The sequence below is a fragment of the Patella vulgata genome, chromosome 8 (genome assembly GCF_932274485.2).
Source record: "Patella vulgata chromosome 8, xgPatVulg1.2, whole genome shotgun sequence".
Taxonomy (NCBI): domain Eukaryota; kingdom Metazoa; phylum Mollusca; class Gastropoda; family Patellidae; genus Patella; species Patella vulgata.
In genome coordinates this window covers 21,892,428-21,914,039 of record NC_065886.2, presented here as the reverse complement: position 1 = coordinate 21,914,039, position 21,612 = coordinate 21,892,428, and the positions used below count along the sequence as shown (strand labels likewise).

Genomic DNA, 21,612 nt, shown 5'->3' with positions numbered 1-21,612 from the left:
TGCATAAAAATTTTACATTTGAAATGGACAGGGTCTGAGCGATGTATCAATTTTGCAAGAAGTGAAATCATATTTTGTAGACATGATTCTAAATTCAGTTCCTAAAAGAAATTGATAATTCTGTGTTGATTTTAATTCAAATGAATGTTTTCTCTTTTTCAAAATATTTGTGTTATCTATTGGGTAAGCTATTACAGAAATTGGTATGTATCAGATTATGAAGTTTATTTATTTTATGGTTCTTACTAATTTATATTGAAGTCTATTATCGCTTGCAGTTTATTTGGTATTTAGCATCTTGATAGTATAGAATTATTTGTTAGATTGCCAAAACGATGAGGTTTCGGTGAACTTGACATTATAAATCTTTGATTTTGCATTTGTATTCATGAACATGTGTTCAAAAATCTCTTGTTATTTTTTTTACTATCCCTCTGCACTGCAACCTTACTAAAATCAACCATATGTTGAAGGTGCAGAACTCTTTGATTAGCAGGAAACAGAATATTTATTTATTGCATCAGATTATGTTATTTCGATATAATGTGAGGTGAACCTTCCTGAATCTAAATTTTGCTTTATTTAAAGTAAGAAACTTGTCTATTTTAGATTTCTTTTTAGTTTTTGTCACAACTGAAATAGCCACTAATCGTAATAGTTGTCTCGGTTCGTTCTGGGGTTGTGCTGGTGTGATCAGTGATCATAAAACAGATGATTTAGAAAATGGACCCCAGCGAATGCCTGGCCCATCTACCCAGCAAAAGGTTACTCTCTTATGTTTTTTATCGATTAAATATGACATCCATATTCTTAGACTGACAGATTTTCGGAAGGCTTTGCTACTTGGACACATGCAATGGCTATGTCCCTAGACCCAGCAGCTGCTGATGATAACACTCTTCACTTGCAATGGCTTACTTCTGTACCCCCAGTTCAAACATCCCCACCCCTCCCCCACGACTGGAAAATCTGACTGCAAACAATGATGTGTTGACAGGGTATTAGACTTATCTCACCAAAAATTCATTGAGGGCAAAAATCTAAGTATGTAGGCCTACATGTTCATTATTAGTTTAATAAAACAGTTGATGTACATCAAAAGTAAATTTCCACTGCTGCCATGTATATAAGTATAATTGAGTGAGTGCATGTACTTACAGTTGGGGTATATTGGTAGCTTAAACATCTTCAGAAAGGGTACATTATACAGTGACAGTAAATGACTTACTTACTAGAAAAAGGTTAATGAAGAAGTTTTGGAAGACCATAAAGATAAAAGATGCCATGTGTTAGCCAGTAACCTTTTGGTGCCTGAAAACCATTCCTTATCTTGAACTTTATTTAATATAAACTGATAACACTAGTAGAAGAGATTGGTTAAAAGAGCTATCCTTGTGTAGTAGTCACCATTCTCATTATGACTTGTACCACTTATAAAAGACTATTTATATTTTGAGTAGATGTTTTAAGAGATATGACTGAGATAAGTAAAGATGCATATCATAGATAACAGTTTAAATTGTAAATATTGAAACAGGAAGTTGGCAAATAAATATTGTTTTGGCTATAAATATTATTGATAAAAAAGTGACTGAAGTGGGGACTACTGAAGCATAGTAATTGGAAGTCTCTGTGCAATTCATCATTTCCCAAAATTTGAATACTGTCATGTGACATGGCATGATGCATACCTTTCAGGTAAATGTATATATAGGGTTTTCCTTACAGAATATTTAAGCACTTTTGTACTAAGGGAGTACAAATCATAAGATTTAAGATGCTAAAGAAAGTCACATTTCTTGCTTAAAACTTAATGCTAAAACAATATAATCTGAAGTTGTGGGTAAAGTAGAAAGAAATGTCCAGTAATCAAGTACTAGTATTCAATCAAGGACCGAAACACTGAAGATAAAGTATTTATAAAGTAGATGATAAGTAGGTGGCTAAAGAAAAAGGAGATTTTAGTTGGTTCTAGTGTCTTAGAGGATGATGAATCTTAGACCATGTGTCAATCATCCTAGCTTTTAGTAATAAACAAACATATTACAGATACATGTTAGAATTCAACTAGTGGTTCTATGTAAATTACTGTTCTTTGAATATCTACACTCCATCATAATATCTCTACAAACAATGTAATCTCTCGATCTTTGGGGAGCCATGGTGGCTCAGTGAGTAAGACTTTGACTCACTAACCTGTAGGCCCCGTATTTGATTCCAGTGTTGGCTGAGAAAATCATAGGGATTTTCAAGCGTGGTTCCTCCATTTCAGTGGTGCAGGACCGAAGGCCTGGCAAGGAACAATGTATAGTCATGCAGATGGGACGAGAAACCAAGGTCCTGTGTACGTAAAAGATCCCTTGATAGTTGGAAGAGTAGGACATAGTGCTGCTGTTCAGGCAAAATTTACCTCATAGCAGTTGAGGTAAACAGTTGGAAGTTAAACCTAATTTCATTTCATTATATGCAGATCTTGTTATTCAGTGTGTATAATCAATATGAATATAGTCTAACTTAATTAAATAGGTAATGTAAATGTCAAGAGAGTACTTTTTTTTCTTTTTAGAAACTACTTTTTGTTGTGAGGTTTTATTCCTTATAGAAAATTATTTGATTTATGTGCTGGTAAGTGTTCAAGCTGTACATTGATTGTCTGTGATTTTTTTCCCTAGAATCATAAAACGGCTTTACCGATATAGTATGTTTCTGGTGATTACTGATTTTAGAACACCATATTCCATAACTCTTTCGACGAGGTTGCATAGATGATATATTTTATTGTCCCATTGAAATCTAGGCCAAATATAATCACCCCATTTAGCTTTAAGAAGTAACAGGTGTTATGCACGAAATAGGATATGCTTACTGGAAAAGCTGATACCACTTTTTAATTGAGGAATTCACGTAGCTAGCATTTGTTTTGTTGTTATATTAATATATAACCCAACTTTTATGGTTTAATTTTAACTTGGCTACTGGTATGACATGTCCAATACAATATAGTCATGCATGCCCGTACATAGTTTAAACCTGTGCTGGTCTTCATTAGCCCAGGTTAGGAGCAGAACAGTAGGATGTTAAACTCCATTTCATTTAAACCTGTGCTGGTGATATTCTTAGGTAAAAATGTTTCACATTATTCAGACTACTGGTGTCATTAACAAGTATGAGACATGACAGTGTAAGTCTATTACTTATAAAAATACATTTAACATCTATGACATGTGGCATAACAATGACCCTTAATCACTCTCCTAACGTGAAATGTCTCAACTCGAGGTTGGCATAATTTCAAAATTTCTCATTGTTATAACTTCTCTCTACCTAATGAAAATAACATGTTTTTAACCAGTACAGTTTATGAAAATGTTTCAAGAGTCTAGCCACATTCGAAATATTTTATATCAAATTAAAGGAAAAATAGAGTCAAACATTGCATCCACACAATATGTCAGTTATTCCGAGATAATGAACATAATATTCTTTATTATGGTCATATTTTCAGCTCTGTCAGGAGAATTTTCTTCTTCATTACTGTTTCCTTCAAATCTTCTTCAAATTTCAACTGTCAAGGGTTCTTTTACATGCACATGGATGTGTACGGTAGTTGGTAAAACTCACTGTTCTATACCATTCATATAATTAGGCAACACCTTTTTTGATGGCCCCATCCATCCCTTTGTCAGCTCCTCCCAAACCCCCAACACCACCACCCCACCACCCTACTCAAGGTTAATACCAGTACATATGACAGTCTTCCGACTCCAGTCACTCCATTATAGGGTCAAGAATTTTAGAATGTAAATGTAAATATGTGAAACATGCAATTTTATTTTTCAAAAATTTGACTTTTTGTCGAATTATAAAATGATGTATATAATTATAATTCTGTACATCTGGAAAGTTACCTATTGAAATTTTAGTTATGGGTAAAAGAAAGTTTAAGTGTCCCTTTCTTGCCCTAAAAAGCATAATTATATTGTGGTGAATGGTGTATTGTGTATTTTCACATTATGAAAATCTTACTGTGTAATTATTTTGAAAATAGATTTCTTTTTGACATAAATTGCATAAGAATATGTATAAAGACTTGGTTTGAAATGTTTGCATACAATTTCAAGTTCTATAAAATGTTCAGTTGGTTGCGTATGTATTTCATGCCTTAGTGAACATTTTTTTGTTTAATTTTACGTTTGATATTTACAAGTAGGTACTTCATGAACATGTATGTTACAATTAATACAAGTGGTGGTTAATATCAATTAATTATTCTTTTAAAAGTGAAATGTAATTGACAGTGGTGGGAGGTGAGCGATGTCGCCAAGCTCTGTGATAGAAGAGAGAGAGAGGGAAGGGGGGGGGGGTGTTTAATGTCCACTCAACTTTGTCATATCAGGCCTAAAATATCGTACATCTTTATGTAAATATATCGTATGCATTCTGGGATTTTAACAATGGAACGTCCTGACAGGGTGCATAGGTTATTTCTTACATTTTGTCATGAATTATCTTTATATTTAATTAAGCTTACATGTAATTATATAGACCAGTGAAATCTTGGAACTCCTTTAATTGAAATTTGAATAAAAGAGCATTAATGAATATTTTAATAGATTATAGGTCATGGAAATATAATATGATGACAGAATACATGTTCTAAAGTCTGATGTTAAATGATGTTTATTTTCAAAACTTTGTACAGTTTACTGCTATTAATAACAATAACTAGCCTTATTCAGGTGCTAGAGACTGATGGGTGAAAGAATAAATAAACAAACTATAGAAGAGAATAAGGTTTGATGATTGATGTTGTAGACAGAGGTGATGATGGGTGTTCAACAGGGATACCTTTAACATGTAGGTCTCTTCTATAACACCTTCAGATAGTGTACAGTTTTATCTCTCATTATAGTACATAGCAGTAGACTGGTATAGGCACTATTCCTACTTGTAAAACAATTGTGGATTAGTCTTGTTAATCAGTGTATTTGATAAGAAACCATGTGATATTATTTATATGCAGTGTTTAGATAGTGATGAAAGGAATATAATCTGTGGGTGCATTGTAGATTGTGAAATATTATATTAAAGTGTGTGAATTTGATTATTTTGACTGTGAAAAGGTGCATTTGTATTTATAAAATTTAATCTAGGATTTACAATTGATTATATAATTATGTGAGTATTTTTTTTTATTGGTTTCATAAGATAGATTTATTATAGCAAATAGGTGATGATGAAATGGAATTCCTGATTGATTAATTGTACTTATCTGTCTAATTGACCGTTTGATGGATGGCTTTTATAATTAGATTCATGGGTTTTTATGTGTATGTGGTTAAACCACATAAAAATCCACAAAACTAATTATAAAAGCCTTAAAATCATTGAGGTATATAACATTGCCATGTTTTTAGTTTTTTTTCTCACAGACAACAAAATTGTAGTTTGTTTGTGATGATTTTCTAAACCCGGACTGGTGTATTTTTTGAAGAAAGGTGCATCAATAAATATATTATGACAGTGAATAATTATTGTTGTAATTTTAAGTTGTATAATGTAGGAAATTTTTAGATTGATTAAGGATGATTTAGTAGGATTTAGACTGGAGCTCTACACAACCTTGGATACAGCCTACAGGTAGTTTTTTTTATACATAAAAGCCAACTGTTGTCTATCTATATACCAGGTGGGAGGGATGTTATTTTCTCCACTCTACTATTTTTTGGCAATAAATCCTAGTTGTTCATGGTCACTGATGGTATTAATACCAGCCAATATAGTTCTATAAATAACTAGAAGATTTCACTAGTGCTTTAAAATTAGTTTAATTGTTTTCATAAAACTGTTTTCAGCTGTGAGGATGTTTGTAGATTTAGTAAGTTAAACTAATTTATTATAGGTAATGGTCCTGATTTGATTTATATCATAACTAGGTGTATAGGAAGATTTCCAATTACTGGTGTGTTTACCTTCATTTTCTTAAACACACGTTTAGTAGTATTATATGTGGATAATGGTAATTTAGTAATTATGATGTGAATTCCTGGATAATTACTTAATTTTCTTATGGATTAATTATGAGGTAAAAAACACAATTATTTGCTTTGCTTAGATATTAAGAGAAGTAGAGATCTGTTTTATCATTTCTTCTCTTCAAAATACAAAATCGAGCACCGACTTGTGTTTTTCATGTATAATGTATATCATTGTAAAATGTTCTGCAAAAATGTATGACAGTGTCAGGGTGTGACTCGGCATCCAGCATTGTGCTGAAGTGAAACTGCATTTGTTAGATATCTATCTGATTCCTTGTTTTCATATGGAACCTATTTTATGACCGTTGAGAATTGATTGATCCTGATTCTTCATTTTTTTTAGAGCTTTTCAACAATCCAACTGTTTATTATTGTTATAAATTGTTGAATGTGGGTTAAATTTCATATTTTTTCTTTGTTACTAAAATCATTGGGTCTACTTAATTATATTATTAGTATATTATTTTATACCTGCTCTTTTAAATGCAAAATTGTAATGGCTAAAAGTCACTTTATTTGTAAATATGAAAGATAAGGTACCTTAAGCCAAATTGAGTCCTGAGTCAAGCCAAAACACGACTGTGATATATTTTTCTTTATGTATAATAGTTGGTAATTATATTTTTATGAGATCATTGTATGATTTATGTGTGACTCAGAAGTTTCTGTTTCCCTGGGATGTAAAATATTGGTTTAATAATGAATCAGTTTACATACTTTATTCAATTTCTGTCATCATGTTGTATCTTTTGTTTAAATATCAACATACATACCTCTTACCACAACTATTATGGTTAATATGACTGACATTCTGTTTTTCAAAGTGGTTTATCTACATTGTGGTTATTTTATCATAGAAGATCTGTAATTATTACGATTTTATGTATGTTTAAAGTTACCTAAGGTTCAGGTTTATGACTGTTTGATGTCAAAATTTAGCAGATAAGAAACATTTGATCATTCTGATAGAAAATAGAAGTTCCTGTTTAGATCTGATCTTTAGCATTCAATTTATTGAAAATAATCACTCTATTCAGTGCACTTCTATAGTCTTCAGGATAGTTGAAAACTAGTTCATAATGATTGAGCTGTCACTTATTATGAAATCAACAAGGATACTTCATTGAAATTCCCAGTTAGTTTAAAAATAATTAGTCTTTGGAATAAGAATTAAATGAAGGGCCATTCAACTGTGTCTGAGAAAATCAGCTTTGGTACCAATTCATATTTCATGAAAAAATAAACTAACTTCAAAATAATTAGGGTATAAAGGAAGGAATGACCAAGAACGTGCTAAAGTTGGTTTAACTGTGACTTAAATATTGTCTCTCAAATTTCATAACAATAAACATACCATTAGTTTCCAATGGGGTTAACCCTTTGAACACGCATGGTCACACTGTTGTAGTGCCACAACTGTTGGTTGGAATATTGGAGATAACCATAAAAGCAATGTTGTAGTGCTCACAGTTCACAGTGTTGTAATTCCCTGGATGCGACCTTCCCAAGAAACCAGTGTATAAGGTGTGAAATGTTCAGGACCTCAATTAGTAGTCAAAGGGTTAGTGTAACTCTTATGTTTTATTAAAAGAATATATACATCAGAAAAGTTAAGAGGGCTCAAACTCATTCACAACCCAGCGGTCCTGAATTTATGTACCACAAGAAGGTGGGGTCAAGCCTTCTCTTTTGTAAAGTTCTCAGTACACGTACTGCTGTCTTATTCTTGTATTAGTGTTTAATATCAGCTTCCACCGATGGAGATATCGCAGGCAAGTTGTGTTATTGTATTATGCTTAACACATGTGAAGGGGTCTTTCGTGTAAACCCAATACATTTGCTCACCCCAGGGATCGAAGCCATGCCCACAAGCCAGAGCTTACCGGCCAGCTAGAGCTTGAAGCACAACACTCTAGACACCAGGCCATCCCAACCCCCCCACAAGATGTTGAACAGTTTCATTTATATAGCGATAAAGTAATCTATAATAAAGATAAGGTAGAGATACGATATTGTTTATCTTGTAAAGTGTAAGAATGAATTATCTTATTATATAATATGAGGTGTAACTATTATACACTACAGGTGTTAATATACTTACATCTACCTTGTATTAATATAATAATAGTATTATCCTGGATGAGATTTCTGATGTAATGTTACTATTATTTTATGCAAAATGTACATAGAAAATAGGGGGGTTGGATGGCCGAATGGTTAGCACGTGCGTGCTGTATCATACGGCCTGTCATTGAGTCAACTGGCGTGGTTTAGAATCCCTGGTTGTACGTTACAAGGAGTAGGGTCGCCTGTCCAACCTCGTGGGTTTTCTCCGGATCCTCCGGTTTCCTCCCACTGCTAAAGACCCCTACGCGCAAGCGAATTAATGAAATAAAATTAACCATATGTTAGTCCCGAAATGACCTAGTTTGTGTCAAGTGGACGTTAAACCCCATGTCTCTTTCTCTCACATAGAAAATAGCAAGTGAATATGAAATGAAATGGGAGTTTAACGTCCTACTTTTCTGCACCGACGGGCTAATGAAGATGGGCACACACCATACAAAGTCTTATGAGGGAAATGTTGCCTTGAAAGCAGTGTTACCACATACTCTTATTTTGAATTCCAACTGTCAAGGATTAACTTGTACTTGATTCGCCAATGTGATTTGCCCTCGATCTGTCCTGCACCACTGAGCCACCGTGGCTCCCAGTATATAGCTAATTATTATAAATCAAAGTCAAAATACCCCTCAAAATAACATCATTAAAATCTATTTTCCAAATGACAATTTCTAAAGTTATTTTATTACAATTCTGGTGCTAATGTATTGTCAGTGGTAGTTGGTATTGACCCTCTTTATCTACACTCAAACCCACCCCCTATCTAATAATTATGAATCTGAGATCGACAGTAGGACCACAACTTTTGAAAATTATGTTGGGTTATATTCTTAAGCCCGGCCCGGCCCATACAGCTACGACTACACACAACCCGACAGGACTCAGAGTCTTGGGTAGTTGTAAAAAAAATCGGGTCGCGTCTTTACTTCACTTGCCTACGACAAGTGGCCATGTGGGCCAGATGTAAATTAGCTATTTTATTAACTGTGCTGTTCACAATGTCATCATTTGGTTTAGTAGAATTTATATCACCGGAGATCACACTTTGAGAAAGAAATTAATATTATAAATATTTTTTACTTACCTTTAAAAGTTTTAGTTAAAGTTTTAAGTTAATTTTGTTAGTCCACACTCGTCGATTATAGGTGAAGTTCAAAAAAATTTAGAAAAAAAATGATTGCAAAGTTTAAACTGATAAAAATATTCTATAGAATGGTGTTGTTGTTTTTTTTGCCCTATATATATGTATAGAAAATTTTAGTTTTCAATTCTCTTCATAGAATTTGGTTGTTCTATAGGTTTCCATGCATTTATGATTTGTATGAATCCATTATTTAAAAAAAAATTTGTAAATATTTGAATGCATGTATGACCAGATGAAACACTCTGTGGATAGAAAGCATGATAATTGGTTTAAATGTAGACATTAAGTAATATGCTATAATAGAGAACCATTGTTAGATCTCATAGGGTTTTGATCCTATTATTGTTGTATATATTATGTAAAATTATTCAATAAGATAACAACTTAAGTGTTTAGTTAATTGTTAGGTTAGATAGATAATCTCACCTAATTTAACCAGTTCTACATTATATATGCAGTGTCATGGACAGTGTGGTAGGGCTCATTTCATATGTCTGTCAAATCTAGAGTAAGTAGAATGCATTGACATCAGTATGTCTGTCAGATCTTAAGTAGATTGCATCAACAATTGGTGAGTAAATTAATTGGGCAGACGCAATTTGATCTTTAAACAACATTAAAAAGTGTAACCCTCCAAAATTATCAGTTGTTTCTCTATGCTGGGTATGTGTTATCTAAAGCTGATATACTTTTAGTCTCAATTTCCCCGACCCAAACTGCCACCCCATTTCAACTGGTTTGAACAAAATAATGTCACTGATATAATAATATTATAGTACTTCTAATGTTTTTATATTCCAACAATGAATAGATAATGATGATGAACAAACCACCTCTGTTCAAAATTAACATTTGTCTTTATGATGCCACTGGCGGTTTCAGAACTAGCTATTGTTGATTAAACAGGGTAGAAATTGGATAATAGGTAATTTCAACACACAAAATATACAAATATGACCAATTTACAAAAAACATCACCATATTTGTGCCAGGTGATGCCATATTGAAAGATTTTAGGAATCAATGATGTCACCAACACATTAATTAATTAACAGTAGCACTTCCTTCAATGGCTCTCAGTTTGACCTTTGAGACTATGGAGACAATTGATGCTATTTTGTCCGGAGGAAACTTGAGACAATTTGTGTTGGTGAAATCCAGACTGAGTTCCACTTTAATCTTCCTCTCCCTCTCAAGAATATATAATGCAATATGACTTAAACATACATTATGCAAGAGCTAAATCTGCAAATTGCAGGTCTCTCTTTAGGCCTGAAATGTTATCTAAATTATTAATTAGACATTAATTAACTTATCCAGACCATAATCAACTCTCGATGGCATCGTTAGCCTGCGATATTTAAGTACAATGTAGGTAGTAAGCCATAACTTTAGGCACTCTGGCTTACTACCTACATTGTACTTAAATGTACTGCATTCGCATATACCGAGAGGATTGGTATCGGAAAATCACTTTTGATACTTATCCCAGCGTGAATGCGGCCATAGAACTATGGGATGGGAACTGGAGGATTTACATAATAAACATACATTGAACGGATCAGAGTGCACATAACATCATACTGTGGATATATACCTTTAACCCACACTACTTGATATAAATATAAAAAATGTGAGGACCCTTCGGGACTAAATCTTGTGATATTGTATAGTCGTTTGTTGCAAAAGTTCTTAAGCGTGAATCCATTTCGATTTAAAATGGTTCAACTATTATCCAACGTGACATATCATTTATGTCTGAGTCAAGATCAGTCATGAATATCCCTACTACTACTTGAAACAATAACTATATTAAACATGATAGAATAAATGTAGTTTATACACAGTTTTATCTATATAATGATTGGTTTTTTTTGGGTTTTTTTCAGATGAAAGTGTTTGATGATAATGATAGATAATAGGAATGGGAGAAGTGCATACAGATTATAAGACATTAGAACTATATATATTACAAGTTGAGGTAAGTAATACAAATGAAGCTGATATGTTGAAAGTACACTGAAAATTGGGTAGTGTAAATTTATTGTATAAAGAAAAATTTGTCAGAAACAAATGGATGTGACAGAGAAATCACACAAGTGATCAAATTGCAATATTGCAAATTTGGAGTCCTAAAGACTTAGGCTGCATTCACATGGATTTTACCTGCACACTGCAGGATAAGAATTCATGTAAGCAGACACAATGGATTAGTCCATTCGGTGGTGCTGCAGTGTGTCATGGGAACTTGATATATGTAAGCACATTGTGGAAATGTTGCTTCACATTGAATAAAGATCCCACTTTTTACCCAAAATATCTGTATTCATGTACTAAAAGTGGATTGGTATCTGAATGTGAGTTGATGTCATTGAGTTACCTCTGAAGATGTTAAACATTTAACTGATATTAGTAGTAGTTCTTTAGTGAGCAAAAAATCAGAGTTTGTCACTGACTTAGTGTTTATTTTTTCAGGAGAAACTTGGATCTGTTCTCAGTCATAAAGATGTTGAAAATAATAAAAGTGAAGTGGATATGGTTATTTCACCGTTTAATCCCCCTAAATCCACATCTAATCTTAATGAGGATTATATAATTAACAATAAGATGGATAACTCTGATCAAAATATTGAGCTGGTCACGACAGAAAATAAGGTAAGCTGAATGACAGATGTTGCAAAAACCATCACAGGAACATGCTTTTGATGGTTTTAGAAAAATTACAATGTGTGTTTAGACAGAATACAATAATAGGTTAAACACAGTGTTCAATTTTTCTCATTTAACATTTTACATTTGTGGAGGGGGTAGGGTAGCCAAGTACCTTGCACATATTGTAGATCACTGCTTATCCGTACACATAACTTTAGGCACTCAAAGACCGAAATAAGTGTACATGTTGGTCTAAAATGACTTACTTTGTTTTTAATGATGTTCAATGCTCTTTCTTTCTCTCACTGACAAATGGCTTCTAAAAATCTAAAAAAGGAAATTAAATTGTTAAAATGATCAAAGGTTTGTAAATGTTTGGCCATGTAACTTGAGAATTATTGTCTATCAGTTAGTTTTGGCCATTAAGATCTGACATAGTTTAATTGTTCAATGGGGCATGAAATCACTCAATGATCACAAATAATAGGGCTGTAGATTTATTTCTTGCTATTACTTCATCAGATATTTAACTGAGTGTTTAGTGAGAAAATGAGGGTGTTATATACTCACAAGGTATTCACGGTTGGTTTGTACACAATTTTAAATGACCATAAAGGATAATGATACAGTCTAGATGTGCTTTTGTGTGTAAATACCTTGTAATAGATGTATGTGTTTTTAATAGCATTAATGTTCTGTAATGGATACAAGTTGTCTACCCATTTAGTCTCAAGATGATTTATAATTGACTGCTCTTAGTAGATGAAATACAATGTATATTATAGATTTATAATGGTATGTACATGTAGGAACGTATATCAATAAATTGTGATTTATAAGGTAATGGATATATAGTATACAACAGTACTACAAAAGTTTGTTAGCTGTGTGAATATTTACAAATGAAGTGGTATAAGTTGTTCTTATTAAGCAGAGATTTATATAAAGTATAGAAAAGGTATAAAAAGTTAGCTGGTTAAAGATGCATCATTATGTAAGATTTAGATAAAGAGCTGGTCGTGCTTGCTATAATAGTACAAAAATAGATAATGAAGAATGAACATATTAAAAATTTCATTAAAATTTCTTTATTCTGGGTATATATTTATAACTGTTTGAAGATGTAGCGTAGATCCTTTAGTATCATAGCAACGGTACTTGTCAACTGAGACAAAGTCTCAATTATCCATTTTATCGTTAGATTTTTAAATCTCGGGGGTGTTCAAATCCGTTTAAATCTCAGTCATCCGATGGTTAGAGAGTTGGTGGTTATAGGCTTGTCATGTGAATAAATGTCTAAATAATAATGTATATAACATTTGAAGCCAAAACAAAGACCTGGCCCGAGTTCACAAAGCATACTTAGACTTCAGTTAAGAATTTACTCAAAATTGTTCGCCTTATTTTATCTAAAATATAGCCCTTTATAAAACTTTTGGTCTTTTAATGTATCAAGTACATTAATAAGAAACTATGTGCTAAGTTTTGTGTTTCGGGATCAATGATATTTCTTATAAACAGTGATTGAAAGTTGAGAATGCTTTGTGAATATGCACATTTAGCGCTTACATAATCTTTAATGATGATATCATATCTGTATAACTCATTTTTTGTGTATGTGAAAAAGCTTTATTTAAGTCCGCTTCCACCGAAGTGATATCGCAGACAAGCACACATTTTGTGTGTGTTAGTTGTATTTTACGTCCGCTTCCAGAGAGGTGATATCGCAGACAATCACATTTTGTGTGTGTGAGTTAGTTGTATTTTACGTTCGCTTCCACCAAGGTGATATCGCAGACAATAACGTTATGTGTACATGGTGCAATATTTTACAATGTGATCACATTTTGTTGGGGATATTTGTTTATAAAGTGTATTAGTCAAAGCAGAACAGTTAAACCCCATTTCATTTGATGTATTAGGTTGTATATTGGAATGAGGTATTATATTGGTATGATTAGGTGTCTGTGTATATTACTGTTGAGTTGCATATTGGTATTGTGTATTATAAGTGGTAATACTAGTATTTATTAGATGTCTATGTATATTTCTGTTAAGTTGTATATTGGTATAATATATATTACTGTTAATTTGTATATTGGTATGAGGTGTTATAAGTGATGATTTATTTATTAGGTATCTATATATATATTACTGTTAAGTTGTATTTTTGTATCAGGTATTATAAGTGATGATTTATTGGGTGTCTATATGCATATTAGTATTAAGTTGTTTATTAGAGTTAAAAGGGATATGGATTGATTAGTGAGATACATATAGTATTATCAGTATATATATATATATATATATATATTTTGGCATAAAGTAATGTGTAGTTGTTAATTGGAATTGGTGCCTATCAGTAATTAATATTGGACATGGAAATATGATTGATAAATTTCAATTAACTTCTAGTTTCTAGTTCTGAGATGTATAATTGTATGAGTATGAACTATTTTTAAGTTTCTGTATCTTGTTTTAAGATAGTATCTTGTTTTATTAGATATTGATAATATCATTCCTTACTTGATTCATATGTTATTGATATGTAATCCAAGGGATTTACAGGATATATTAAAGTATGTAATATGTTGTAACAGCCTGTCAATAGATATTAGTTAGATGATCAATGTATAGTGATAGTACATTCTTAAATAGTTATGTACATGAAATAGTTATGTACATTGGTTTAGATATCATTAATTACAATGTTATAAATTGTATGAGAGAGAGAGAGAGAGAGAGAGAGAGATGAAATAGTTATGTACATTGGTTTAGATATTAATTACATTACAATGTCATAAATTGTATGAGAGAGAGAGAGAGAGAGAGAGATGAAATAGTTATGTACATTGGTTTAGATATTAATTACATTACAATGTCATAAATTGTATGATGAGAGAGAGAGAGAGGGGAGGGGGGGTTAACGTCCACTCAACACAACTAGGTCATTTCAGAATAACATGGTTAAATAGAATTTTGGTAATTCACTCACTTACATGTGGTCTTTAGCAGTGGCGGAGGCATGGTGGCTAAGTGAGTAAGGTTTGCTAGCCTGGAGGTTGTGGGTTCGATCCAGGTGTTGGCAGAGAAAGTTCATCGGGATTTACTGACGTGGTGCAAAACGGAGAGCAATGACAGCTGTCTAGTTGTTTGGATGGGACAAAAAAAAGGTCCCCTGTACACATTGGCGTGCACATAAAATATCCCCTGGCAGTTAGAATTCGATATAAGAGTAGACTGTGGTGTTGAACTATACTCAGAATTTAGAATGTGAGATTATAATTGTTGGGTGGATCTTAAAACATACGTGTCATTATTATCACATACAGGGACATCTCACACCGCTCACTTGCAAAGTTTAAAAATGTATAGACCTACATGAAATAAAAGTACGATTAAAAAGATGATTTGACATTTACTGTAGGGGGAGTTTTTATCATCACAATTTCAATTGCTATCAATTTAGATATTATAGGGTATAAGGAGTATAATTGGATGGTATCTGTTAAATCATCATTATTATCAAACATAACTAGGTTATGGCCTAACAGATACACCAGATGGTTTTATTGTTGTCCACTATAAATCACCTGTAATGAATTGTATCTATATTGACCACAATGCCTTTACAATCAGAATTATAAGAGAAAACTTGTTGAAAGTTGGGCTACATGTGTACAAACCATTGATTACATTCCATATAAATTGTGTTGTGTTTTTATTATGCTCAGTCGGTAACTGCCACCCAAGGATTATAATGACCAGAATGTTAAATAGGAACAGTAAACTCATTAATTCATTTGATAATTAGTATTTGTTGTACTTTTGTTTTGAAACATCTTTTCTAGTCTACCTGTTAATTTTTGCTTCTATCCAGCACTGCACTATCAAAGATGCAAGTAGTGTAGCTGTCATGCAATAAGCAAAGTATTCTTCTATCTTTTCTTGTATATCTGTTTACCTATTAGTTTTAGCTTCTAATTCCCAACACTGCTCTGTTAAAGATGTGGGTGTCATGCAAAGGGTAGAGTATGCTTATACTTCTGTATATCTGTCCACCTATTAGTCATTCGGATGGGACGAAAAAAATGACCCCTTGGCAGTTGGAATTTGATATAAGAGTTGGCCATAATACATCTCACCGGCAAAATTTCCCTCGTAGCACACTGTATGGAGTATGCCCATCTTCATTAGCCCGGTAGGAGCAGAACATTAGGACGTTAAACCCCATTTCATTTCCACCTATTAGCTTTTGCTTCTGATTTATAATTTATCTATTAATACTACACATAGTGATAGGTGTCATGCAAGTGGCAAGGTATGCTTATACTCTTTCTAGAAAATGTGATCCATTGTACGTTTATGCTGTAAAGAAATATTTTAAAGTCCTGTTTTATGTGAATGCAATGAAATACTTACCTATGCCATTTTTTTATTACGAAAATCCTTTGTTTAGGATTGGGAGGGAGTGTAAGATTTGGTGGGAGATAATATGAATACAATGTATCTAGGAAGATCAAGTGATCATCTTGAATTACAGAATATAAATAAAGATGTAAATACATAATCTGTCTTACAAGTAAATCTTGATGTGGTTTTTATGAAACTAGATGTAGTGACGTATTGTTTGGGACAGATGACAGAGGTCCTGTATTAAAGATAACCTTTCATTGAAATAAGATATTGAAAGACCCCCTTAAATAAGTGCATATTTTATTGTTTTCCTATCTTCTGATAGTAGTATGTTGAATACTACTCAGTCAAAGTATATCCACCAAAGTGAATTGTGGTACCTACTAGTTACCAGGAATGATATTATTTATGAATATTAGGTCAGGTACTTTATATACAATATTTTTATTGACTGTATTTCCTATTGACCTAGTAATAATTGTTGAATGGAGAATTGTTATCAGGTGACACAAGGTCAGATAAACAAAATAATATTCAGCATATGGTGTCCATTGTAGACGAGGTTAAAATCATGTAGTAATAGATGATAAAACAGTAGTAGAGACAATCCTATCTTGTCGACTTTAATCACAACCATTCCTTATTTGTGAGGGAGATGGGAGAAATTAATGTAGAATGAATTGTTTGGGTATTGGATGTCCAGTAAAGAATTTATAATAACATTTTTAACCATCCTAATCTAGCCAAGCAGTGATATTTCTATGTGGTCATAATTATAAACAATATTTATTCAGGATATTAAACAATTTTTATTCAGGATATCTGAATGGGATAGGTTAAAAGGCATAGCTTATGTAAAACTCTGCTCTCTATAATCATTTTCACCCATGGTTTGTGGATATTGTCAGTATAAAGAATAAGTGACCTGGTGATGACAAATTTATAATATTTCTGTAAATTTCTATTATCCTGACACATCAACCTATTCTTTAATAATTATGATGACAGTATTCATTTAATTTTAATTTTGAAGTCATGCGTCTTCTTTACCAAAGATTTGGTAAGCATTTTTTGTTTTGTTTACAATGGAAATATATCTGTAGCATTTAATGTTGGTGTAAGAATAGTGGTTCTGTCTCATTAAACTCAATTGTCTACTGTGGTGACTAAATTGTGTGATAGGAGATGTAGTTGACTGAACATGAATTGTGAATGTATACAACTCTTTAAAAAAGGGGTTTACAAATTATTATCAACAACACTTCGATTTCATACAGAATGATCCAAGTTGAATTTTCTCTATAGGGTTGGTAAACAGAAGCAAAGATGTAGATGGAGCTTGTAAAATTGTGCAAGCCTATCATTGTCTCTTTGATCATATTTTTCGTTTATGGATGTTCTTTACATTTCAGGATCTACAGTTACCAGAGATTATTTCTGATTGTGAAGAAATACCAGTTCCATCCATTGCTAAATCACAACAACTCATTGCATCCACATTACTCAAGCAAAATGAAGCCAAACACTGCAGTTTGGGTGATGAACCAGTCAAAGAAAGGGAGATAACTCCACTAGTCATAGTATCAGAAAATCATAGCGATGTCAACAATGCTAAGGAAACCAAAGACCAACAAACAGATACAAATGATATGTGCAATAGTGATAAATTAATGGATGTAGCTGAAGCCCAAATTGTACCCCCAAAAAACGTTTTAAAAGATAAGTCTGCTCAAGTTACTTGTGATTCTGATAACCAAGTTGAACCAAAAAAGCAGCATGCTTCTGTTAATGAAAAAGGTGTTTCAGATGCTTCGTCAATGTCAAGGTCTTTAAATTTCGATAAAGACAGTGTTAAAACAATCCCTATTTTACGAGAAAAACTTTCTAAAGATAAGTTAAAGCGACTTAGTCAACTGAATATTGATGTATGTCGTAATTATGAGAATCAGAAAAATTCATTTTATGATGATAAGTCCCCAGAAATGCAGGTAGTAGTCAACTCACTTACACCAGTTTTGTCTCGCAGACGGTCACATAAAAATCGTGAAATGCTGAGGAATGAAGAAGAAAAGGAAAACAGTATTAATAAAAACGGCATTAGTATTAAACATTCAAATAATTTGACCGTTCCTGATGGTAACATTACTTTATCACAAGAAATGTCATCAACATGGCATGGGCCGCCTTCTCTTAATCACCCTCATCGTCCAAAAATGGGTATTGGCATGGTGATGTCAGAAAGCACACCGTTATTTTCTATCTTTGAGAAAAATGCTTTGACGAAGTCTGCTAGCTTCCATGTCAATGGGACAAATACTGTGCCTAAAAATTTCTCAAAAACAATTTTAGATGCCATGCATAAAAGATATTGTTCACATCAGTATTCACAGAAATTGGATACCGGACCGAAATCAACCCTTGTGAAAATTCATAAAGAAGAACAATTTATAGCGACACACAGTGTACGGAAACCTCCACAGACGTTATCTTTGTCAACCGATTGTGACACATCTTCAAGCACAAGTTCCTCTCCCAGAATACCACGCCTAACTACACCATTAATTACAGAGTCTGCAGATTCTCCTTCTTCGGTCAAGGTAAGCTTTCTTATCTTTAATTGTCACCTAGATCTGCAATAAAGAGATTATACAGTCAATACTTAAGACTAAAATTAACCACACTTTCCCTCCAGGTTCTGGTTACTCAATCATCTTTAATTTATAACTTTTGGAAACGTTAAAACAATGTCAATTTGGTTAAAAAAGATAAAGTATAAAGACAAGTCTTTGAAAATAAGACAATTATAGTAAAATAAATTGGAGACCTACTTACCCTTCTTTCATAAAACCATGATAACTATATTTGTATTTGGTCTTTTTTACAAGTATTTATATTGAAAACCCTGCCTGAGCGAGCATTTTACTGTGGTGTTGTGGTTTTTCATCAGTTATGTAGCCTATTAATTAAAATGCCCACTGCCCTTCTGGTTTGAAAATCGTTCCAGAGATAGGTTTCTTGATAGGATCATCATATATCGTAAGGCAGGTGAACACAGTGCTTTAGAATTAAGGCATTTCACACCAACAGTAGGAGAACACAAGTTTGAACTGGGTAGGCGGTCAGAAACTATAGGCCTTGTTTGGCTTGTATGAGTTTGATAAATTAGACTTCTCCTCATACTGGTAGTTCGTGGTTTTTGTGAATATTTCATTCCTTGATAGTGAACATTATTGAAATGCTGTGTGATGGAGATTGGTGTCGGCACTATTTGTATTTCTATGAATATAGAAAATAACTACTTAGGCTACTTACTGTACATGTTGTGAATAATCAGCAAACTTATGTAATTGGTTCTGCTGGTTAGAAATCACAGCTATCCCCTTAGCAGTATTTCTACAATGTATACGCCCACATTGAAATGTGGTCATATATTGTCATGAAATGAAGGAACTATTGATTTTCATTGGTTTCCGATAATTACTGCCAGAGTTGTGGCCCTAAATCACTTTGAAAAATCTTGTGGACACTCTGGAGGCTAAGTTAAAATCTGATTGACTTTAAATTTATATACAGTGTTTAAGGTCATGAGAGGAAAAAGGCAATTGATTTTTTTTTTATTGATTTCCGATGATTATGGCAATTGATATTAAATGTTTTGTATGCTAAATGTTAGAATAGGGCAGAACTCTATGGGGCGCCGTTTGTAAATTAATTATTTAGCTTTTTATATAGCAAAAAACACTAGATTTAATTTAAATTTATATATATAGTTAAATCTCGACTTTTGTGCAAATTTTTCACTTTTAATATTTTAACTAAAAATACAACAAAAACTCAATATTTAACATAATATATATAAATATTTCTTGATTTGTCTCTATTTTCATATTTAACATTTAGCATTGAATATTAAGACCAAAACAAGAGATTTGATGATATATAAATATTTAGTTAAATGTTTAAACATTTAGCTAAATATATATTTAGTTAAATGTTAAAATACTTAGTTAAACATTTATATATTTAGTTAAACATTTATATATTTAGTTAAACATTTATATATTTAGCTAAATAATATATATTTAGCTAAATAATATATATTTAGCTAAATATTTATATATTTAACTAAATATTTATATATTTAACTAAATATTTATATATTTAACTAAATATTTATATATTTAACTAAATAATTATATATTTAGCTAAACATATAGTTAAATTTACAAAGCGCAACTGTACCACGCCGTTTGTAAAATGATTATTGTTGTAAGCGACTTCACACTAAACGATGACGTAGTGTACAACTTTCCATTGACTGCACAACACAGTACTATCTGGTACCTGAACGCTCAGCTTAGTTCTTACACCCGTGATTCGGGTTACAAGTTCGTGGTCAGCTTCCATTTCTAATTGCTAGTAGGCCTATTGTGCCAAGGCTCACATGTCGGGTACACGTCATCATTTTATCCGCAGTTTTTTGTGTCGCATTAGTTACCTGTTTATATATTTAACTAAATATATATATTTAGTTAAATGTTTATATATTTAGTTAAATGTTTATATATATTTAGCTAAATGTTTATATATTTAGCTAAATGTTTATATATTTAGCTAAATGTTTATATATTTAGCTAAATGTTTATATATTTAGCTAAATGTTTATATATTTAGCTAAATATTTAACTTTAGATTTTTCAGTGATTTAGTATTTAGCATTTATACCTACGAAAAACAGCACATTTAGCTATATATTTAACTAAGCGATGTGAAATCAAGATATAACATTTAAAGTTTTTCATAGACCAAAAACTCGACTTTTAGCTACAATATTTTTTGATATTTACATATATGCCATTTTTGTTCTAATATTTATCTAAATATATATATTCGGAGTTAAATCTAATGTATTTTGCTATAAAAAAAATTAAATAATTATTTTACAAATGGCGCCCCATAGAACTCGAAGCCAAATGGTTGTTACTCATAATCAGATTTTAGTGTGTTGTAAATGTTTTCATTTCTGACAAAAGAAAAATTATGTGACAGCCCTTGTTGACTCCCCGGACGACTTAGCTGCCTGGCATCCTATCTTTAGATTTGAAATAGAATAGGATTCCCTAATTTTACACGTTATAGTTTGTGTTTTTAGCAACACATTATAATAATATATAGTTTTCCAGTAATTTGGAATATATCCTCAAATCATTGATTATGTAAATAGGACGTTGAATGTCA

At 32.1% G+C, this 21,612-nt stretch overlaps 1 protein-coding gene across 1 annotated transcript in view; it reads left to right on the top strand.

Annotated features, from left to right (window-relative positions):
- The window catches only part of LOC126831107 (rho GTPase-activating protein 7), a 123,222-nt gene that overhangs the window by 5,774 nt on the left and 95,836 nt on the right, over window positions 1–21,612 (top strand). The window contains exons 2-4 of the mRNA XM_050561732.2: window positions 11,196–11,287; window positions 11,782–11,961; window positions 17,787–18,971. Coding sequence (XP_050417689.1) covers window positions 11,231–11,287; window positions 11,782–11,961; window positions 17,787–18,971 — 1,422 coding nt within the window. The 5' untranslated portion in view covers window positions 11,196–11,230. The remainder of the gene's footprint in view (window positions 1–11,195; window positions 11,288–11,781; window positions 11,962–17,786; window positions 18,972–21,612) is intronic.